This window comes from Mizuhopecten yessoensis, unplaced genomic scaffold (genome assembly GCF_002113885.1).
Source record: "Mizuhopecten yessoensis strain PY_sf001 unplaced genomic scaffold, ASM211388v2 scaffold10967, whole genome shotgun sequence".
Lineage (NCBI taxonomy): Eukaryota > Metazoa > Mollusca > Bivalvia > Pectinida > Pectinidae > Mizuhopecten > Mizuhopecten yessoensis.
This window is the reverse complement of record NW_018408811.1, coordinates 1-25,589: the sequence shown is the minus strand read 5'-3', so window position 1 is coordinate 25,589 and position 25,589 is coordinate 1. Positions and strand designations below refer to the sequence as shown.

The 25,589-nt window shown below is 34.0% G+C and overlaps 1 protein-coding gene and 1 long non-coding RNA gene across 3 annotated transcripts in view; one reads left to right on the top strand and one right to left on the bottom strand.

Moving 5' to 3' along the window:
* The window catches only part of LOC110464150, a 14,025-nt gene extending 3,438 nt beyond the window's left edge, over positions 1–10,587 (top strand). Inside the window, exons 3-6 of one of the 2 annotated variants that reach the window (XM_021519215.1) lie at positions 5,475–6,689; positions 7,005–7,055; positions 8,280–8,451; positions 9,531–10,587. In XM_021519215.1, the coding sequence (XP_021374890.1) occupies positions 5,475–6,689; positions 7,005–7,055; positions 8,280–8,451; positions 9,531–10,314 (2,222 nt within the window). In that variant the 3' untranslated portion in view covers positions 10,315–10,587. Of the gene's footprint in view, positions 1–5,474; positions 6,690–6,995; positions 7,056–8,279; positions 8,452–9,530 lie in introns of both variants that reach the window. The other variant, XM_021519214.1, reaches the window with a different exon arrangement.
* Positions 10,588–10,984: 397 nt separating this feature from the next.
* LOC110464147 lies at positions 10,985–23,995 on the bottom strand. Its single transcript, XR_002464474.1, has 3 exons — positions 23,974–23,995; positions 14,270–14,349; positions 10,985–14,067 (listed from the first exon to the last, which is right to left on the bottom strand). It is a non-coding gene; the product is annotated as an uncharacterized LOC110464147 (long non-coding RNA).
* Between the last annotated feature and the right edge of the window lie 1,594 nt (positions 23,996–25,589).

Sequence of the window (25,589 nt, the reverse complement as noted above, 5' to 3'; positions counted from 1 at the left end):
TGCCAGTAACCTGAATTCAGATCTATTTGAATCTCACCTAATTGATACCCCTGCCTGCTTATGTAGTTCTCCTGTTGAGGATTGTGATAACTTCTTCCATTGTACTCTGTAAACTAATCAAATGCAAATTCTCCTGAACTCCATTTCTGCTCTTAATGATACTATTTAATTAAATACTCAGACTTTTCTTTATGGATGTCGAAGACTCGATATCAATATGAATATAAGTATCTTGGAGTTGGTTCAGAGATTCGTTAAAGATACAAGACGCTTTTACTAGATTACACTTACTTGTTTATCTTTTTTTTCACATGACTTTGCTGTATGGAATGATACCAGTACATAATTGTACTATGTGCTGTCCACCAGCATAATTTCAATTGCCATTTTTTGTAAAATCTAGTTTTTGTACAACCATTACCATTTTTTTTAATAATGACATGCTAATATCATTATTCATGTACATACTATACATGTTTTATCATATTTCAATTCAATATGATGTGTGTAAACTGTTTATAACTGTAAGGAGAGGGCGCTCATAGGCTTTGCCTGTTGCCCAATTCCTTTGTATCTAAGATCTAAACAAGAAATATTCTGAAATGAGAAAAAAGTCTAAGTAATAATTGGTGATTATATAGATCGAGTTAAAGTAAAGTCTACATTCTACATCGTGTGCCGGTTTTGGTTGGGTAATTATTGGTGATTATATAGATCGAGTTAAAGTAAAGTCTACATTCTACATCAGAGCCGGTTTTGGTTTTGTAATTATTGGTGATCACATAGATCGAGTTAAAGTAAAGTCTACATTCTACATCGTGTGCCGGTTTTGGTTGTGTAATTATTGGTGATTATATAGATCGAGTTAAAGTAAAGTCTACATTCTACATCAGAGCCGGTTTTGGTTTTGTAATTATTGGTGATCACATAGATCGAGTTAAAGTAAAGTCTACATTCTACATCGTGTGCCGGTTTTGGTTGTGTAATTATTGGTGATTATATAGATCGAGTTAAAGTGAAGTCTACATTCTACATCGTGTGCCGGATTTGATTGTGTAATTATTGGTGATTATATAGATTGAGTTAACGTTTAGTCTACATTCTACATCGTGTGTCGGTTTTGGTTGTTTAATTATTGGTGAGTATATAGATCGAGTTAAAGTAAAGTCTACATTCTACATCGTGTGCCGGTTTTGGTTGTGTAATTATTTGTGATTATATAAATCGAGTTTAAGTAAAGTCTGCATTCTACATCGTGTACTGGTTTTGGTTGTGTAGTTATTGGTGATTATATAGATCGAGTGAATGTGACGTCTACATTCTACATCGTGTGCCGGTCTTGGTTGTTTAATTATTGGTGATTATATAGATCGAGCTAAGGTAAATATATAGATCGAGTTAAAGTAAAGTTAACATTCTACCTCGTATGCCGGCTTTGGCTTGGAAATTATTGGTGGTTATATAGATCGAGTTAAAATAAAGTCTACATTCTACATCGCGGCCGGTTTTGGTTTTGTAATTTTTGGCGATTTTATAGATGGGGTTTAAGTAAAGTCTACATTTTACTTCGTGTGGTTAACTTCGTGTGCCGGTTTTGGTTGTGGAATTCTTGGTGATTATATAGATCGAGTTTAAGTAAAGTCTACATTCTACATCAGAGCCGGTTTTGGTTTTGTAATTATTGGTGATCACATAGATCGAGTTAAAGTAAAGTCGACATTCTACATCGTGTGCCGGTTTTGGGTGTGTAATTATTGGTGATTATATCGATCGAGTTAAAGTAAAGTCTACATTCTACGAAGTCTACATTCTACATCGTGTGCCTGTTTTGTTTGTGTAATTATTGGTGATTATATCGATCGAGTTAAAGTAAAGTCTACATTCTACGAAGTCTACATTCTACATCGTGTGCTGATTGTGTAATTATTGGTGATTATATAGATTGAGTTAACGTTTAGTCTACATTCTTCATCGTGTGTCGGTTTTGGTTGTTTAATTATTGGTGAGTATATAGATCGAGTTAAAGTAATGTCTACATTCTACATCGTGTGCCGGTTTTGGTTGTTTAATTATTGGTGATTATATAGATCGAGCTAAGGTAAATATATAGATCGAGTTAAAGTAAAGTTAACATTCTACATCGTGTGCCGGTTTTGGTTGTGTAATTATTGGTGGTTATATAGATCGAGTTAAAATAAAGTCTACATTCTACATCGTGGCCGGTTTTGGTTTTGTAATTTTTGGTGGTTTTATAGATGGGGTTTAAGTAAAGTCTACATTTTACTTCGTGTGGTTTACTTCGTGTGGTTTACTTCGTGTGCCGGTTTTGGTTGTGGAATTCTTGGTGATTATATAGATCGAGTTAACGTAAAGTCTACATTCTACATCGTGTGCCGGTCTTGGTTGTTTAATTATTGGTGATTATATAGATCGAGTTAAAGTAAAGTTAACATTCTACATCGTGTGCCTGTTTTGTTTGTGTAATTATTGGTGATTATATAGATCGAGGATAAGTAAAGTCTACATTCTACATCGTGTGCCTGTTTTGTTTGTGTAATTATTGGTGATTATATAGATCGAGTTTAAGTAAAGTCTGCATTCTACATCGTGTGCTGGTTTTGGTTGTGTAATTATTGGTGATTATAAAGATCGAGTTAAAGTAAAGTCTACATTCTACATCCTGTGGCGGTTGTGTAATTATTGGTGATTATATAGATCGAGTTAAAGTAAAGTCTACATTCTACATCGTGTGCCGGTTGTGATTGTGTAATTATTGGTGATTACATAGATCGAGGTAAAGTTAAGTCTACATTCTACATCGTGTGCCGGTTGTGGTTGTGTAATTATTTGTGATTATATAGATCGCGTTAAAGCAAAGTCTACATTCTACATCAGAGCCGGTTTTGGTTGTGTAATTATTGGTGATTACATAGATCGAGGTAAAGTTAAGTCTACATTCTACATCGTGTGCCGGTTTTGGTTGTGTAATTATTGGTGATTACATAGATCGAGTTAAAGTAAGGTCTACATTCTACATCGTGTGCCGGTTGTGGTTGTGTAATTATTGGTGATTATATAGATCGAGTTAAAGTAAGGTCTACATTCTACATCGTGTGCCTGTTGTGGTTGTTGAATTATTGGTGATTATATAGATCGAGTTAAAGTAAAGTCTACATTGTACATCGTGTGCCGGTTTTGGTTGTGTAATTATTGGTGATAACATAGATCGAGTTAAAGTAAAGTCTACATTCTACATCAGAGCCGGTTTTGGTTGTGTAATTATTGGTGATTATATAGATCGAGCTAAGGTAAATGGTATTTTTATTTATTTTAAACGTCTGTCGCAGTGTCTATATTTTGGTTACTGACCAGTTCTGTTTGTTCCTGTATCAACTTGATGTTGTTGACATGGGATGTTGTTGACATGGGATGTTGTTGACATGGATGTTGTTGACATGGGATGTTGTTGACCTGCGATGTTGTTAACATGGGATTTTGTTGACATGGGATGTTGTTGACATGGGATGTTTTTGACATGGATGTTGTTGACATGGGATGTTGTTGACCTGCGATGTTGTTAACATGGGATTTTGTTGACATGGGATGTTGTTGACATGGGATGTGGTTGACATGGGATGTTGTTGACATGGGATGTTGTTAACATGGGATGTTGTTGACATGGGATGTGGTTGACATGGGATGTTGTTGACATGGGATGTTGTTAACATGGGATGTTGTTGACATGGGATGTTCTTGACATGGGATGTTCTTGACATGGGATGTTGTTGTTGCAATGTTTATTTACATACACTTGATCTGTCGACTATCTTGCTGCGAAGATGCTGATAAGTTGATGAATCTCATTGCTACAAATTTTGACAAGAATTTGACGTGTTTAGTACTCATTAAGAAAGTGATATTAAAAAGGCAATTCTTTGAGTGAGATAATCAGGAATAATGTCGATATTAAGTTATGTCCTCGAATATGACTAAACAGTTATAATATCAACATATAAGTATTCCCTAAATCTTCATATCTGTCCTGATCTCACATATCATGGATATATTATCATCTTTATCCTGTACAAATATGTATACATGTACGTGTAACCAGGATTGTCTAGACTGAATTGTCCTGTTCACATACATGTATCCGGGGACTTCTATTAAATCGACTATAGTGTGAATTAACCTATTTAAATAATGAGGTACACTACTAAGTAAGTAATATGTTTCAGTTTGTTTTCAATTATCTGGATTATTTTGTCGTCGTTTTGTATTATGGCGCTATAATGTTGTCACTGTGTTTAATATAATAGCCTTCATTCAGAGTTAATAGTAATTGTCTGACAGGAATTAAATGTGATACATTCAGAGTTAATAGTAATTGTCTGACAGGAATTAAATGTGATACATTCAGAGTTAATAGTAATTGTCTGACAGGAATTAAATGTGATACATTCAGAGTTAATAGTAATTGTCTGACAGGAATTAAATGTGATACATTCAGAGTTAATAGTAATTGTCTGACAGGAATTAAATGTGATACATTCAGATTTAATAGTAATTGTCTGACAGGAATTCGTCGCCTCATATCATATGTGGAAATATCAATATATAATGGTTGTCAATTTTGTAACATCAATGCGATGTAACATGGGAACATGACTCTTCCGCTTGAATATATTTCATCCATAAGATGCATGATTAGTTAACAGTGATTTATTACGTAGAGCTGGTCGAGATATGATTGCGCGATGTCATGATTGGTGACACACTCGATCGCATAACCTCGATTGCTGTATTACTACTTCAGCTTCAGGATTATTCTACGGTTCGGTTAGTCATGTGCGTATGTGTGTGTTAGAGAGACAAGTAGAAAGCAACGGGCGAGGAGAGAAAGGTCGGTTAAAAAGAGATGGAACAGAAAACCGAAGAGGAATATTCACTGGTAGACAGGAAATAATAATTAAAGCAAAAGTAGTCTGGACACAAAATAATGAAACTTTTGTGGTTTGTATATGATTTATTTGTGGAAGTTTAAGTCATAAATCCGTTAAAAGTTTTTTGAACAACTAAACCCAATATTGACGTCATGTTCTTCACTCTTTTGTTTCATGTTTCCATGTCATACACATTTTGAACTGCTGTTTGGGCTGGAGTTCATTTTCTTAAAATGTTCGTCTAGTTAACTTTAGCAACAGTATTTAATGTGTAGAAAGCGGCTGGGTGTTTTCTCTGCCCAAAAAGGGTTAACTAATAATGTCATTCACAGAATATTTTCGAAATAAAAGCGCCTTCGGGAAGAAGATCAGTATGGGTATGTAAGTCGATGGATATAGAAGTTTACTTTTGTGTGTAAATTGATCAAAAGAAACATTTACAGCTACCCTTTGTTCAATGATAGTTGTATGTTATCTTAATAACACATATATAACCAATGTTGTAAAATAATTTCACTTGATTTGTTTCAGCGTACACTGAGAACACCTTTGAATACAGTTATACTCAAATCAGAAAAGATCCGGGAACTGAAGGTGTAAACATCGACCACACCAAACAGGGAAGAAGCTATGATACAAGAAACAACATCGAAGATCACACAGTAAATGATGTACCAGGCATCGATCCCAGTACTAAACAGGGTATACTCATAAACATTGTACCATACAGCATTGCCAATACTAAACAGAGCAGTGTAATAAACAATTTACAACACAGTATTCCCATTATAAAACAGGGTAGTTTTAACACGGATGTACAACGAAGCATCCTAAATACTCAACAAAGCAATGTGATAAACAATGTACCAGGCAAGTTTCCCAACACTAAACAGGGTATTTTTAACAACAATGTGCGAGACAAGTTTCCCAACACTAAACAGGGTATTTTTAACAACAATGTGCGAGACAAGTTTCCCAACACTAAACAGGGTATTTTTAACAACAATGTGCCAGACAAGTTTCCCAACACTAAACAGGGTATTCTTATCAACAATGTGCCAGACAACATTGTCAATACTAAACAGGGTGTTTTTAACAACAATGTGCCAGACAAGTTTCCCAACACTAAGCAGGGTGTTTTTAACAACAATGTGCCAGACAAGTTTCCCAACACTAAACAGGGTGTTTTTAACAACAATGTACCAGACAAGTTTCCCAACACTAAACAGGGTGTTTTTAACAACAATGTGCCAGACAAGTTTCCCAATACTAAACAGGGTATTCTTATCAACAATGTGCCAGACAACATTGTCAATACTAAACAGAGCTTACCAGACAACATTGTCAATACTAAACAGAGCATACCAGACAGCATTGTCAATACTAAACAGAGCATACCAGACAGCATTGTCAATACTAAACAGAGCATACCAGACAGCATTCGCCTTACCAAGCAGCACACTGTTATAAACATTGATGTTCCTTATATCGCCGCGGAGAAAGTACATACAGCTAGCAGTGACCATCAGTTTGGTGGGGGTCTACCTCAGTACACTGAAACTCTAATGAGGAAGCCCTATACCCTACAGGACCATATCAACCTTGGAAATGTCGCAGTGATACAGACAGCGGAACATGTCAAGGTCAACAAAGATAATGTCATCAATGGTGACGGTATGGGGAACACCGGTGATGTTAAACAAGACAGTATGCCAGGAACAAAGCTACCACATGGAAACACTCACCGTAAATATTACATTTGATTCATTTCCAAATTTTTATTATATAAGAGTTATATACATATTGTGTTAAAACAACAAGAGAAAGGAAGAGGAATAAAACATTCAAGAAAGAAATTTGATTTTAAAAGTATGTATATGTGTTGGCCTCAATAGGCATTTGTCCTTTCATTTGTAAAAGAACTAAGAACTGTATCATAATGAACTGTATCATGATGGAGAATGAAAGTTTCTTGAACCATTTTAGACGTAATAATGAAGTATTGAATTTCATTTGCTGTAATAGCGTAAATATCTATATATTACGGTTAAGGTTTTACAGATTCGCCCAGGAAGAGATACAGGTCGAGTGTGGCTGCTGTCCGGCAAAACAGTGAGTAACGATTGATGTTGTCCGATTCACATATAAGGTGATATTCGTAAGTGGTTTACATTTATCACGTTGGTACTGTTATCAGTTATCATATGAATACAGTTATAGTACGTTAGTATAGTTATATCACGCCAGTATTCATATTATTGTGTTGCATACCATCGTGAATGTTACAAAGATTACTTCAATCCTTATATTAATTTCCAAAACAACGAAACAAATGTGTTTTACCTGCTGGTTCTTTATTTCGCTCATGTATTTTGATCAAATAGATTCATCAAATTATGAACAGGTAATAAATGTCCATCAGAAACTATTCGGAAATGTCTGTCGAAATTTGAATTTCACGTCATGATTAGTTCCTTAACAGAAGTATACAGAAATTAATGTAAATATACAATGATAAAAATGTTATAACACGTTAATGATAATACACCACGTTGATTAAAATGTTATATCATGATAGTTATGCTAAATATCACATACATTCTATAGCATTTCGATAGAAGAAACGAGCTATCAGCTTATATCCAAAAGAATGTTGCTAATTACAAACAAGAACCAGAATCACGTTAGAAGTAATATATAAAGTTTATAGTCATGTTACAAAAATAACACAATATCATAGTATATGTTAATTCTTTTGAAGTTGAATTTGTACATTATAATTAGACCAATCAAGCAAGAATACATTTGGAAGATCTGTCAATTCCATATTCATTTAGATAGCATTGCTGTATTGTCTGTGAATAGGATATAATTTGAAGACCACGTGCACCTCTTTTTCCGTCTGATCTTGAAATAAGTGCTACAGCAAATTCTCTTCTTCCCATTGTGTTATTTTTCAGTATTATATATATGATAATGGTTAAAATGAACAGACATTTTCGAAAGCATTTTACAAAATAATATTAGCATATATCTTTCATCCGTAGAGGTATGCGTTATATATAGCTCTATTACCCTGTTCAGTCGTAAGGAGTCTCCAATAAATGTTATATTATGGGGAGTTTTTGTAGCAATGATATTCTGTCATACCTAGATGAGTTTCGGTAATGCTATTCTTTTGTCTTCAGAGGTCTTGACTTTTTTGTGTGTAAGTGTTACCCAATAATGCTACTGTTTCATAGACTTAAAAGAGTAATTCTACTCAATAACTATGTTTTTCTCTGATGCGATCCCAATAATAGTAATGTAACCTCTGCAAATTGTCTGTATTTATAGACCTGGTGCTTCTCCTTACGTACCTCCGTAGTGGGTCTACTCTCACTGCCGACATCATACAACAGGTCCCCGGGGTGTTCTACGCATATGAACCACTAAGGCGGTACATAGCAACGGATAACGGATATATATCAATGAATGGAATCTGCTCGATGAATAACTTAACATGCAGGTAAACAAAAGAGCGAAATAGATCCAAATATAAATACGTTACATCTCGTCCCAGTAGGATTGTAGTAACGATTAACATATACAGCAAAGATATCTCGTCCCAGTAGGATTGTAGTAACGACTAACATATACAACACAGACATCTCGTCCCAGTAGGATTGTAGTAAAGACTAACATATACAGCAAAGACATCTCGTCCCAGTAGGAATGTAGTAACAACTAACATATACAGCAAAGACATCTCGTCCCAGTAGGATCGTAGTAACGACTAACATATACAGCAAAGACATCTCGTCCCAGTAGGATTGCAGTAACGACTAACATAAACATCAAAGAAATCTCGTTCCAGTAGGATTGTAGTAATGACTAACATATACAGCAAAGACATCTCGTCCCAGAAGGAATGTAGAAACGACAAACATATACAGCAAAGACATCTCGTCCCAGTAGGAATGTGGTAACAACTAACATATACAGCAAAGACATCTAGTCCCAGTAGGATCGTAGTAACGACTAACATATACAGCAAAGACATCTCGTCCCAGTAGGAATGTAGTAACGACTAACATAAACATCAAAGAAATATCGTTCCAGTAGGATTGTAGTAATGACTAACATATACAGCAAAGACATCTCGTCCCAGTAGGATTGTAGTAAAACGACTAACATAAACATCAAAGAAATCTCGTCCCAGTAGGATTGTAGTAACAACTAACATATACAGCAAAGACATCTCGTCCCAGTAGGAAGGTAGTAACGACTAACATAAACATCAAAGAAATCACGTCCCAGTAGGATTGTAGTAACGACTAACATATACAGCAAAGACATCTCGTCCCTATATGATAAGCTATTTAAGAGGTGATTAATACCATCCTCATTTAAAAACCATTGGTGTTTATTTCAAATGACAATAATGCGATCTTTATATCGTCCTACCAGAAGAATGTTTTAAAAATCCATATCAAACCTTTTAAAATATTGTTGTAATAATCTAAAGCAATAGTCAAGCAAGAGTTTGTGTAAAGGTTGTTAAAATACTGTGGTAATGATTCATAATAATATCACATTTTCCTTTAGGCAGCCTACGCTAACATCGGAATTACCCCAACTATATATAGAAGACATCGTTCGTTACTACGGTTGCGATCTGGAACATGTGGTTGGACCGTTTTTGTGGAGTGAAACTAGCATGTCTGTGAAACGGTACAAAGATTGCACACACGTTACAACACAGCTCAATGCAGACAATCAGTTTTGTTTACATCAGTGCTTTGAATCGACAAGATATTTGAAAACTATTCGGCTGTCAATGGATATTGTAGAAATTCTAATGAAAATAATTCCAAGACTGAAGGTCATTCACCTTCTTCGTGATCCACGAGGAATGATAGAATCCAGGAAACGTGGAGGGTTTCTGGGGCCCCGGATGGATGTAGATATAACAACCGTTGCACGATCAGTGTGCGAACGGTTCGAACGTGATATAGAAATAGCCACGAAACTCAAACAGAAGTACCCTGGACGTCTGAAAACGTATCTGTATGAACAGATCGCCGAACATCCTAAATCGGCATCAGCAAGTTTGTTCAACTTTCTGGGACTGACTGCTTCAGACAGTTTTGATATGTGGCTACACAATCACACGGCTGCTGGCTCTAATGGAAAATACTATGGAACTACCCGAGCTAACTCCTCACTAACAGCTAGTTCATGGAGATTGCACATGTCTTACAATGACGTTCTTAAAGTTGACAATGAATGCCAGACTTTTTATAGCTACACGGGAATTTTAAAAGCTGTATCAAACAAATCACTCCGAGATTTGAATTTCCATTTACGTTTGCCTAGCCCAGAGTTTTGATTTTTTTTTATAATGCAAGAAATTCAAAATTTGTGTTTTGTTATGTATCCCATATAGAAGTCGTCTTGTAACAGAAGATACGCTGTCGATAACATAATTATGTTATACAATTTTTTTCAATTCAGGGCTTTCAACTTACCTTTTAGATATGTTTTGACATACCTAAAGTCAGAGGAAATTTTAGGACTTCTAAAATTAACCGAGTTAAAAGACAGTCCTGCAGAGTAAAGATTTCTTCGAAAAATGTTATAAATTTACAGCTTGTTGGTTGCTAAACGGAAATAGGAAGTACATCCCTAGTTGAAAATTCAATGTAGGGAAACAGTATCACAATTTCCGCATATTCTAATGTTTAATACTAAACTGATGAACATTGTATGTTTATTATTGACAGAACAGTGTGTTCTTTCAATATTAAAGTATTTCAAAGCAATCCAGGCATTAATTCAGTTGTTTTTTAATCAATGAGTCACATGTGTCCATTTTTCTGTACTTCCAAGAAACCGGCTACCTATTTCACTACTGTGATTTTTTCAAGAACGATAACTCTTACATGCAATTATTATGTGTATATGGTTTTATTATGAAATGTCAATTTTTAATCGTTTATAGAACATTAATTGTACACAATTTCAGCATGTATGACATTGATATACATTGTTTTGTGGCAGACATTTTTCTTTACTTCAAAGCAATATAACTACAAAATGTGAAGGAATTCTACTGAGAAATGGCGACACAATCCTCTTACCTTAATCTATTATTCTGATATTTTCCCCCGACAAATTTCTAATTGCCAATATTTCTTTAAATATTTACTGACGGTAAAACGTTCTGAAAGAAGTGACCTTTCAAAAACCTTTTCTTTCTATTATGTAGACGATAGTAAGATAACCATTTTGATAACTTAAGATTACATTTAATGAGTAAGCTGTGTGCTTTCAATTTGCTTCTCCGATCATCACATCAAACAATCAATAGCTGTTACTTATTGCTGTAAATATATCATAATATTTTGTACATACCTCAAGTGACCTCATCTACGTACAAATATTGAACTGAACCGGTTCGTCAGACTTGTAACACACCGAATTTTGATCTATAGAAATTCACTAGTTTTCGTTCAACCGTTTAAACGGAAATACATTGGCCTGAAACTACGAGAACCGCATTTTCAAACCGGTTCGTCAGATATGTGATACGTTTGATCTAGAGATGTGAACTGGTTTTATAATCCATTCCGTTTAACAGGTAATGCATTAGGCCTATCACGACAAACCAGTTTTAATTTGGTTCGTCGGATTAGCAATGCTACCTTAACAAAGGGAGTGATTTTGTTCAGTTCGTATGACGTGCGATATCTAAACCTTTAATAAGAAACTATAGTATTAATTTGGATCGTTTAATATGCGATAACTTATTATAGTCATGAGCAGTAAGATTTCTTTAGGTAAAACGTTAGACATATACTCATGAACTTTTTATTTAGTTCGTTTGACATTCGATACTTTATACGTAGTTCCATAAAATGTAGATTTGATTCGGTTTGTCTTAACCTATAAAACGACGTTAATCTTGAGCCATAAACAACATCCTAAAATTAATAAATATATTAAAAAAGTAATAAAATTTAAACAAATATGTATAATCAAAGTTGGATGATATGCTATTAAAAATATCTCCCTCGACCTAAAGAAATACTTGACGACGAGTATCATTCTATCTTGGCATATTTTCATAGAAGTACACTTTGTATATTGCTTGCGATGACAATAGGTGTCATGTTTGACATTTGTTTTGATTTTTATTGTCATTTGCCAATGTCGCAGCATGAACATTGTGACACTTCCCACCTGTTACTCGACAGTGTACACGACTCGTGAATACACAAACATTAATAATAACATGAACAAACCTTGTAATCACTTGTTTTGTAATTTATTTGATATAGACGTAGCACAATATAAATATGAAATTATCTACACAAAAAAAAGTATGCCTAGCGAAAAGAAATATAACATTAAACGAATATAAACTTTAAATGTATTCTAGAAGGTATCAGTATAATTACAATGTCTTCTTCAATCTCCAAAATGATTAGCAGTAAATATCAATCTAAATATCTGCTTTTAATTGACGTGTATCTAACAGTCTTTCAGAATATACAACAATGTTGCCTTGAACATTGGATAAAGTCACACAACAAAAGAAAACGTATTGATAGTCGTTTTATCTAAACATGCATAAACGTATTGCTAGAAAAAATATTCACGAAATGCAATGCTGCTGAGCAATAATCTACCTTTTAATGCTATTTCTGTTGCAATATCTTTATTAATCGTATTATAACAACGACATGCATAAATCAATAATCAATGAATTTTAGTTTAGTTCTCACCAAGCTATCATTCATTAATAACTTTTCTGTATGTATCTGAACTTCCTTTAGTACTTACAACAAATTAAAATTAAAAAAATCATTAAGAGTGATTGTTATCAATAAAAGAATATGATATTTCTCCTTACCCTTATTTAGTAATCATTACCAGTAGTTACGTTTTAATACCAATATCCTCCAATTCTTCATCAACAGGGCGACCTTAGCCAACTCACTTTTATAAGACAAGAAACTTACAACTGTTTTGGATGCAAGTTACTTTTATTACAAATTAAACATTTCCTCTTGTGACCTATCCACGTTCGATATATGCTAGTTAAAACGCAGAACAAAGTGCATAGCGTGCATACATTAGGACAAAATCGTTACTCGACTACAACTTTAACCAAGGAAACCCCCACAGAAACTATCACGAACCTCCATTAAAACGGAGATAAAACCAGAGGTTCCGGAGAGGCGTTTCCTACACCATGTGGTATTCATATCAAATTGCAATTTGCAAATTCCTAGCCCTTCCAATATAATAGCTGATGATCTTTACACCACACATTTACAAATCATAGCAGTATTCTGAATATGAATAATTCCAACGTTCTATCAATATATGATTACAAATGTAGGTTTAATCATTTCCCCATATGAAGAAACAAGCTGACTACCTAAAATATTAAAAAAAAAATGGTTACAAAATATTTCAGCCGATACATATTCTATCGGCTGGATCGTTTACAGTGCAAAACAACTGTTGCATAGCTAAACTATATTAAAAGTCGTTCTTGTTTCCATTCATAGTCTCATCAACATTCCTTTTACATTAAGTAATATGCTTAATACGACGAACATTCATTGAAATGTTAAAAATGTTCAAAATACAGCTTCAGTATGAACTAGTCACAGCAACGCCCGTTATGATAAAACAACCAGTCTTTAAAAAACAAACAAGACGTTATGTGTGAAAGATTACAACAGGGCTCAACTCTGTGTCAATATTTTGGCTTGGAAGCATTTCAGAATATCTTTTTAATGTCACTGCTGCTTCAACAACACAGTTTGGGCTTTTAAACATTAAAAAATATCACATCCCCATTTAATACAATGTCATGGTATTACCATCAACAAAACAAATGCCGCTGTGCTTTGATCAGTAAATCACACATCAAAAACATGTAAGCTGCCTTGAACTCCACTGTGCATTAGTAGTTTTTCACAAATATGCCCTGAAGAAAGCTTTGGTATTTTACACTCAAGTGTTTAACTTGTTTGTTGGACGGATACAGTGAAATCTCGTCCCGATCAGCTTGCTAACAGCTTGAGGGCTCGCACTGCGGGAATGACCTGGTCCATTCTCTGTAGGTCTGAATATATCATCAACGAAAAAGGCTATAATTTCACACATACATAGGAAATTCATATTCATTGTTATCTGAACATTTTTATTTTACACCAACGGCACACTTCAAATATGTAACCAATAAGATTGGTTTTCAATCGTGAATATTCTTTAATTAAAAAGTATTGTTTAGCGATACAATGTGTTTTCAGGCGCCATCAACTTACCTAAAATGTCCATCAGTTTGTTCATAATTTCTCTGAATGCTGGGAAGAAATTGTTATGTTCATCTAACCTTCTGATCACCCTGGAAGTATAGCACTTAATAAATATAACTTATTCAGTATAAAATGGCAGAGAACACAAAATACGATATTTTAATTTCAAAAGCATCACAAAGAAATATGGCAAAAGTCTATGACTATCAACATTTAAAATTGTTCATGCAAATGTTTAAAGTAATGTTAATCTTTGAAAATGATACAGAAAAACAAAGTCAAAATTGGAAACAACAAAAATTGAAATATTTTTAGCAAAGAAATCGTAATGTTTAACTATCAACGCTACACACTTATATCTAGCTTACTGAAAACGATTCGAAATACAAGTATAATATGATGTAATGAAATATAAAATATATCCTACTTTCTACATGATTGGAAGTTAATAGAAAATATATAAAAGGTAATATATCCTACTTTCTACATGATTGGAAGTTAATAGAAAATATACAAAAGGTATTAAACTAACGCTATGATTTACAGGCTCCCATGCAATATTTGATAAGTGTTTCAGTGATATTAACCTCAACCCTATTAGATGACAGGTCTAGAGGACTTTATACACCGTAAACCGTATATTCAATGTGGCGTTTTAATTAGAACTTCCCCATTTTATTTACAATTTAAAACCCCTTAGAACTTCATTAGTGTCGCGATGATGTCAACAGTATCCATACATCTTCCTATCTTGGCATACGCTTTAGGTCATTATTTAACATCTGTACGTACTTACACATTAAATACGTAACCTCTATATACGCTTTAAGTCATTATTTAACATCTGTACGAACTTATACATTAAATACGTAAACTCTATATACTATTTACGTTAATTGTTTAACATCTGTACGTACTTACACATTAAATACGTAAACTCTATATACTCTTTAGGTCATTATTTAACATCTGGACGTACTTATACATTAAATACGTAAACTCTATATACACTTTAGGTCATTATTTAACATCTGTACGTACTTATACATTAAATATGTGAACTCTATATACTATTTAGGTCATTATTTAACATCTGTACGTACTTACACGTTAAATACGTAAACTCTATATACTCTTTAGGTCATTATTTAACATATGTAAATACTTATACATTATATACGTAAACTCTATATACTCTTTACGGTAATTGCTTAACATCTGTACATACTTATACATTAAATACGTAAACTATATATACTCTTTACGTTAATTGTTTAACATCTGTACGTACTTACACATTAAATACGTAATCTCTATATTCTCTTTAGGTCATTATTTAACATCTGTACGTACTTACACGTTAAATACGTAAACTCTATATACTCTTTAGGTCATTATTTAACATCTGTACATACTTATACATTAAATATGTGAACTCTATATACTATTTAGGTCATTATTTAACATCTGTACGTACTTACACATTAAATACGTAAACTCTATATACGCTTTAAGTCATTATTTAACATCTGTACGTACTTATACATTAAATATGTGAACTCTATATACTATTTAGGTCATTATTTAACATCTGTACGTACTTACACATTAAATACGTAACCTCTATATACGCTTTAAGTCATTATTTAACATCTGTACGTACTTATACATTAAATATGTGAACTCTATATACTATTTAGGTCATTATTTAACATCTGTACGTACTTATACATTAAATACGTAAACTCTATATACTCTTTACGGTCATTATTTAACATCTGTACGTACTTATACATTAAATACGTGAACTCTATATACGCTTTAGGTCATTATTTAACATCTGTACATACTTATACATTAAATATGTGAACTCTATATACTATTTAGGTCATTATTTAACATATGTACGTACTTATACATTAAATACGTAAACTCTTTATACTCTTTAGGTCATTATTTAACATCTGTACGAACTTATACATTAAATACGTAAACTCTATATACTCTTTACGGTAATTGCTTAACATCTGTACATACTTATACATTAAATACGTAAACTATATATACTCTTTACGTTAATTGTTTAACATCTGTACGTACTTACACATTAAATACGTAAACTCTATATACGCTTTAAGTCATTATTTAACATCTGTACGAACTTATACATTAAATACGTAAACTCTATATACTCTTTAGGTCATTATTTAACATCTGTACGAACTTATACATTAAATACGTAAACTCTATATACTATTTACGTTAATTGTTTAACATCTGTACGTACTTACACATTAAATACGTAACCTCTATATACGCTTTAAGTCATTATTTAACATCTGTACGAACTTATACATTAAATACGTAAACTCTATATACTCTTTACGGTAATTGTTTAATGGTTTTATAAGATGGAACTGATCCACTTTGGTAATTTATCGTTTGTGTCATGATATGGGATCAAGTTGTTTGGGTAACAAATGATTTCACGGAAAAGAAGGTTAACTTTCAGAGCAATGGGGCTGATAGAACAATATTTCATCCCATTGCAAAACAGTTTTTATGACTTATACATGTAAGAAGAATGCGAAAGATATAAGCTGAGTTTTAAACTGCGAACCATAGCTGCGATCCAGGTAATTCATTAACCTGTTTAGTATCCTCCTAATGTATGTAGTATACGTGTGTAACCTGTCGTAGTATTTACTTCTTACTCGTCAAGCAAAAGGTCATACTGATAGACTTGTGATAAAGTCCCTGTCCAGCAATAATATAGTTAATCATGTTCAAAATGTAATGTTTATAAACCAATTTTTTATTTTCTACAAACTTTATTTGTTCGCTTTAATATCCAACATACAAACTACAACTCGGTTTATATAATGTACTCGTGATGGGATTCCTGATCTGTACATCTATAAAATGACACCTAACAACAATGACTGGGAAACAGCAACTTCACTGGTTATGTATTGTTAATACATTAATCTTAAGGCAGGACCAGTGACTTAATCGTGTCAGCATCGACTAAGGGGACAACAAACTTATTAAACGTTCAACACCTGTACTAGATAATTAACTTTGTAAAGTAAATCTCAGTAAACCCAATAGTAAGTCTCCTAATATGCTAGGTCTATGTTATATTATTGTACCAAACTATTGGACAGGTGTAGGTAAAGCATGCTATTAATCTAGTAACTAAAACTATATGATTCCAAAGAGCTACGTTATGGCCGTATCTTTTTAACAACTGCCTTCAAGGATAAAGTTAACCATACTTCTTCTTCCAGGCATACTCAGGTATCAATGTCATATATAATATTCCAACCTCTCGTCTATCACTCTTCCAGTCATGCTCAGGTATAAATGTCATATATAATATTCCAACCTCTAGTCTATCACTCTTCCAGGCATGCTCAGGTATCAATATCTTATATTTAATATTCCAACCTCTAGTCTATCACTCTTTCAGGCATGCTCAGGTATCAAAGTCATATATAATATTCCAACCTCTAGCCTATCACTCTTCCAGGCATGCTCAGGTATCAAAGTCATATATAATATTCCAACCTCTAGCCTATCACTCTTCCAGGCATGCTCAGGTATCAATATCTTATATTTAATATTACAACCTCTAGTCTATCACTCTTTCAGGCATGCTCAGGTATAAAAGTCATATATAATATTCCAACCTCTAGTCTATCCCTCTTCCAGGCATGCTCAGGTATCAATATCTTATATAATATTCCAACCTCTAATCTATCACTCTTTCAGGCATGCTCAGGTATCAAAGTAATATATAATATTCCAACCTCTCTCCTATCACTCTTCCAGGCATGCTCAGGTGTCAATGTCATATATAATATTCCAACCTCTCGCCTTTCACTCTTCCAGGCATGCTCAGGTGTCAATGTCATATATAATATTCCAACCTCTTGTCTATCACTCTTCCAGGCATACTCAGGTGTCAATGTCATATATAATATTCCAACCTCTTGTCTATCACTCTTCCAGGCATACTCAGGTGTCAATGTCATATATAATATTCCAACCTCTCGCCTTTCACTCTTCTAGGCATGCTCAGGTGTCAATGTCATATATAATATTCCAACCTCTTGTCTATCACTCTTCCAGGCATACTCAGGTGTCAATGTCATATATAATATTCCAACCTCTTGTCTATCACTCTTCCAGGCATACTCAGGTGTCAATGTCATATATAATATTCCAACCTCTTGTCTATCACTCTTCCAGGCATACTCAGGTGTCAATGTCATATATAATATTCCAACCTCTTGTCTATCACTCTTCCAGGCATACTCAGGTGTCAATGTCATATATAATATTCCAACCTCTCGTCTATCACTCTTCCAGGCATCCTCAGGTATCAATGTCATATATAATAGTCCAACCTCTCGCCTATCACTCTTCCAGTCATGCTCAGGTATCAATGTAATATATAATAGTCCAACCTCTCGTCTATCACTCTTCCAGGCATCCTCAGGTATCAATGTCATATATAATAGTCCAACCTCTAGTCTATCACTCTTCCAGGCATGCTCAGGTATCAATGTCATATATAATAGTCCAACCTCTCGTCTAACAGTTACTCGTGCGTTATAGAATTAAAAGTCGCACTGCAAAGAGGTTATAAGATGAAGACAAAGGTCAGCTATCACTAAAGAGTGGACTACATTAGCACAAACCACCATCCCTACACATACCTCATTATTCATGTACTGGCAGTGTGACTTTTATTTGAGTGATAGCGTGCTTACTGAGGTCGTTGATATATATTTTATATTAACATTTAATGTAGATTCACTTATCAGTCCGACCAGTCATTATAACAGCATTATTACATTAAGACCTTTTCTTGCAATTTCTATGTGCTTACAAACTAAAACATTTAAATTCAAGTTTTATCGACATGAAAACATAAATTTCAAATGGCAATGGAATTCGACTACATAATACATTCATGTGTTACTGTTTTAGTCATAATCAAGTAAGTTTAATCAAATTCAGCTCTGGTTCCAGGTATACTCTCAATCCGATATCAACAGTTGTTTTTGAAAACTAAGATATGCTAACATAAGTTGATTTGATATTGTTTAAGCATCAATTCATCTTGCACATATCTTCAGCGCTAGGGTTAGATTTTACAACACTCTCAAGTAGAAAGCATCTCTAATTAAGACCAAGAATAATCTTTTATGTTTTGCAAAAAATATTGTGTGAAACTGTCAGTTAAATACATACTTTACTTCATTGGGAGAGGGACTATAAAAGGCAGAACAATAACAAAATGCCCGACTACAACTTAAAACTACTTTACCTCACTAACTATATACAGTAAAAAATAAATCCATTCCAAAAATTTAAGTTGAATTTTTTTAAAACACCTCGTGAAAAACCTGTTTAACCAACATAGGCAACAAGGAACTTGATAATGTTAAGTTCAAAATATTAATTTAACTTCCACCAACAAATAACAAACATATAAAATACTTGCAAATTGTTAACAAAATGAGGCTACAGGTTTATGATAATGCAACCCTCAGAAGCTTGCATGGATACATATATACTTAATATTTGGTAGATATATACCCTAGATGTATTATTGATACTATGTGTATACACCATACATGTGTACTTGTTTTAGCTTGTGTACCATCCATTCCAAACCGTAACCATTGTTTAACATGTCCAAGTTATCATTAATCTGTACGGGTTTTTATATTATATTGTTGATACTATAAACGAAAAGGAGACGTAACAATCGCCAGGTCGTTGACCACACAACAGTCCAACCCAATACAAATAGGTTTGAAACCCGTATGGGAACTCTTAAAGTAAGTAAGCCTGGAGTGTCTAGTGTGTTCGAACACTTAATCGCTGTGGTCTACATGACAATTCCATTTGATGCACACATGTACCTCCTTGGTGGTGATCTCAATGAGAATGTATCACTTGAGACACATCACGTGTGTGTATACCAGCTTGATCATGTAATGTTTCCATGTCAGTCTCAATGATACTTTTCCAATATATAAAAAGTTTAATCATACAATGTCATGTTTTACACAGCGTTACCTAGTATGCCTCATGTTGGACAATTTGTGTAAAATGAAAGTGTTCACAAAATTACATTATATTGTTTCAGGCATTGATGTTATCTTAACTGGCTAGGTCTGACAGGATATGTACTTTGTATACCCAGGTAGGCCCTTACTCATTACAAGAGGCCCAATGGGCCTGAATCACTCACCTGGTATTAATCACACACTTGTAATCTTAAAAGTGGACTAAAATACAGCTAGAGGCAGAATGTCAGTGTTTGATTCATAAGAACCTATTAAAAGATTTAAACATATGACGCCTGTGACCTTGAATGTCGAAAAAGGACATTAGGTTGAACAGAGTTAAAGTCTTCTAACCCAGCATGCTTTTGGCAAAATATCATTACCCTGGACCTATTGGTTATACAGAACAAGTCATTTCAAGATTTAAACATATATTGACCACTGTGACCTTGAATATGGGCAAAGGGCATTCATTTTGACAAAATTGGTATCCCTTCATCCCAGCCTGTTAATGACCAAATATCATCACCCTTGGCCTTTGGCCAATTTAGAAGAAGTCGTTTAAAGGTTTTAAACATATTTGACCCCTGTGACCTTGAAAATAAGTAAAGGTCATTCATTTGAACAAACTAGGTAGCCCTTCATACCAGCATGCTACTGGCCAAATATCATCATCCTAGGACTTTCGGTTATTGAAAAGTTGTTTAAAGGTTTTAAACATATTTGACCCCAGTGACCTTGAATACAAGTAAAAATCATTCATTTGAATAAACTTGGTTGCCCTTTATCCCAGCATGCTACTGGCCAAATACCTTAACCCTAGGCCTCTTAGTTATTCAGAAGAAGTTGTTTAAATGTCTTTTGTTTTTACATATTTAACCCCTGTGACCTTGAATATAAGTCAAGGTCAGTCAATTGAACAAACTTTGTAGCCCTTCATCCCAGCATGCTCCTGTCAAAATATCAGTCTCCTAATACTTGCGGTCATTGAGAAGAAGTTGCTTAAATGTTTTAAACATTTTTTACCATTGTGACCTTGAATATTTGCCAAGGTCATTCATTTGAACAAACTTGGTAGCCCTTCATCCTGGCATGTTGCTGGCCAAATATCATTATCCTAGGCTTCTTAGTTATTCAGAAGAAGTTGTTTAAAGATTTGATAATACAATTTACCCCTGTGACCTTGAAAATGGATGAAGGTCATTCATTTGAACAAACTAGGTAGCCCTTCATACCAGCATGCTACTGGCCAAATACCTTAACCCTAGGCCTCTTAGTTATTCAGAAGAAGTTGTTTAAATGTCTTTTGTTTTTACATATTTCACCCCTGTGACCTTGAATATAAGTCAAGGTCATTCAATTGAACAAACTTTGTAGCCCTTCATCCCAGCATGCTCCTGGCAAAATATCATTCTCCTAATACTTGCGGTCATTGAGAAGAAGTTGTTTAAATGTTTTAAACATTTTTCACCATTGTGACCTTGAATATTTGCCAAGGTCATTCATTTGAACAAACTTGGTATACCTTCATCCCAGCATGCTACAGGCCAATTAACGTTATCCTAAGCCTCTTGGTTATTGAGAAAAAGTTGTTTAAAAGGTTTTTAACATATTTGACCCCTGTGGCCTTGAATATAAGTAAAGGTAATTCATTTGAACAAACTTGGTAGCCCTTCATTCTAGCAAGTTACTTGCCAAATATTATTAGCCTAGCTAGGCCTCTGAGTTATTCAGAAGTTGTTTAAAGATTCTTTAAGACAATTGACCCCTGTGACCTTGATTATGAGTGAAAGTCATTTGTTTAAACAAACTTGGTAGCCTTTCATGCAAACATTCTTCTGGCCAAATATCATCACCCTGGATCTTTTGGTTATACAGAAGAAGTAGTTTAAAGGTTTTCAAGACAATTGACCCCTGTGACCTAGAATATGAGCAAAGGTCAATTATTTGAACAAACTTTATAGCCCTTCATGCCAACACCCTTATAGCCAAATATCATCACCCTTGACCTTTTGGTTATCCAGAAGTCGTTTAAAGAATCTCAAGACAATTGACCCATGTGACCTTGAATATGGTCGAAGGTCATTCATTTGAACAAACTTGGTATACCTTCATCCCAAACATCCTTCTGGCCAAATATCATCACCCTGGACCTTTTGGTTATACAGAAGTCGTTTAAAGAATTTCAAGACAATTGACCCATGTGACCTTGAATATGGACGAAGGTCATTCATTTGAACAAACCCTTCTGACCAAATATCATCACTCTGGACTTTTTTGTTACACAGAAGAAGTCATTTAAAGGTTTTTAAGACAATTGACCCCTTTGGCAGCCCTTAATGGGCTCTATCCAAGAAAGCCACGAGCCAATTTTGAAGATTATATACCTTTTATTTCTTCTTTAGAAGTCGTTGAAGTGTTTGACATATTTGACTGCTGTGACCTTTAAAGTAGGTCAAGGTCATTTTCATTCTCAAACTTTGTTGGGCTCCTGTCAAGGAAGCTTTCAATCAAATATAATGGCTCTACGCCTGTCCGTTCTTCAGAAGAAGTCGTTTAAAGGAAAAGTTGTCGGATGCTGTGGCCGGCCGGGCGAAGGACGCCGCACCATGACATAAGCTCACTTGCCCTTTGGGCAGGTGAGCTAAAAATATGTTGTTTAACATTATCTGACCATGACAAGTGCCTGTATGAGCTGAGAAATATGTCAAAGCTACATACATCCTTCACTGCCAATTTGTTGTGGTCAAAAACACTATTTCTATCTGCTAGATTTTATCCACAAGCCCTGCCTCACTTTCAAACTACATGCTACCACTAATTCTTGCTGTTTTTGCAAATATTTCTGACAATATGAACAGAGAGAAAGTGAAGGATGTGTGCAGCATTTGCATATTTCTTAGATCATATACAGGTACCTGTCTTTGACAGATAGTATTTCAGAACAGCAAATTTTCAGGTTGGACGTGGGCACCAATCTTTTGTTGTCACTACTGGCTGCCATCTAGACTCTTTCTTGACGGTCACATTACATGATAACCACAATCTTTATTTTCTAGAAACTAAAAACAATCTTTTATTGGCAGTTTAAGAAGCCATTAAATGCAGACCTTGACGTTATTTATGTCTTTGTATTGTCAAAACAGTTTTATATATTTTCATTCTTTGCATGCAAAAGTGGGACTACATTTACAAATATTAATAATTCTGTGACTGTGGTATAATATACAACTCCCATCACATACACCAGGTATCTAGCTGTGCACATATACAGGTAGCATATAACCAATTAGGGCATACTCTACTACCATAGAAAGTATATACTGTGTAGTGCTTGTATTTTGTGAGAATCATCAGTTTCTGTTTTATGAATCTTTACTGATGATCAAGTCTTGTTTTGGAAATATTTTTATCAAATTATAAACTACAAACAATTATTACCTTCAAATGTGCTTCTTCACAAACTATTACATGAACACCCACTATCAGTACGTTTCATGTCACTTTAGGAAATTGACAGATCAGTGAAAAATGGTGATTCTCAAAAAATAGTCAAGCAATACACATTTTATTTGAAATGATAATAATTAATATAATCTATAATGAAATCAACAGAACGACAGTTACCCATTGTAATGACTCATGAATCTGTAGGGAGGAATGAGGGAAACATAAAACATTACTGTAACAGTGTGTAACATAGGTGTACAGTGGAACCTCTCTTAATCTCTCAAATTCACCAAATACATTACAATCTGAACTGAGGTTAATTTTTTTTCTTAATATCTCACCCTTTTTTTATAGAGGCAGATAGGATATATGTGGGACATATCTTTAGGCAGTGTCCATACAAATGTAGTTATTTTCAAACTTCTGTTACATCACAACTTATCAATCTTAAACAACTAACATTTACACAAGTGAAAATAATTCTCTACAAAAATTAATCCTCTTTCTCAAAATCAAGGTAGATTTCATATGTACACACTAGAGTTGGTCATACTGAATACAATGCAAGAGGGCCAATAACTCCTGATAGCTCACCTTATTAGTCTGTGTAATCTAAACTTAATAATATTAAAATTATAGGTGGAATGTACTTAAAACAATTTTGGATCAAAGATACAAATTATTTATGTTTGCATTTACAAAGATTTCAACCAAAACAGGAGGCCAAAGGGTCTGAGTGAGTCACCTGGTTTTATAACAGATACATGTTGTACCTTTTAAATTAGCCAATTGATCACAAAGACTGAAAACACATGACCTTGAAAAGATGCAGAGGAATTTGTTCAAATATCACATTTTGCAATGATTTTGAGGAATTTTGGAAGACATGTATGGCTATACTGCTTTTAATATCACACCTTTTACATTTAATTGGACATATGATTACAGTGTGAGTTACAAGAACATTAGTTTGAGCACAGAATTCATGGTTTAGAATGAGAAATATTTATATATAAAAGGAAAAATACTCCAAACATTAGGACTTTTTACTACCATGATGTTTTGAAGAGGTCATTTGAGGATAAATTACATGTTGTTAGCCAGACACTGAATGCGAGACAATGGATGATGCATCATGCCATAAGCTCACACTGACACACTGTGAATTCATAATATTTTGTTACTGAACATTTATATTTCTTTAAAATTAATTAACAGGATATGGATAAGACCATTAAACTACAACACATGCAAATTGTACAGGGACTACATCTTAGAAAGCACAAAGTAAAGGAAGCATGCGGCTCAGCACAAAGCATGAAACTGTTGTATTATATAAAATTATTCATCATTTTTCAAAACACATCAATGAAAATCAAGTAAATAAGCCAAAGTAATCATCAATCACACTTCATGCATAAACAAGTGTCAGTGTTACTTGTTAATACCAAGTAATGGACAAATTCTCGATTCCATATTAATCTTCTCAATCAGGATTTACAACTAACTCATTTTCTCTCTCACAGTCCATGTATGACTTTATACCACAAACTTACTTTCTCCCTCACCTCTATATGTAAGACTTACCACTGACTGACATCTATTTGACTTACTACTGGCAAACATTTGTATGACTTACTTCTGACTAAATCCCTTACCTCTATCTGTATGACTTACTTCTGACTAACTACCTCACCTCTATCTGTATGACTCACCACTGACTAACTCCCTCACCTCTATCTGTATGCCTTACCACAGACTAACTCCCTCACCTCTATCTGTATGACTTACCA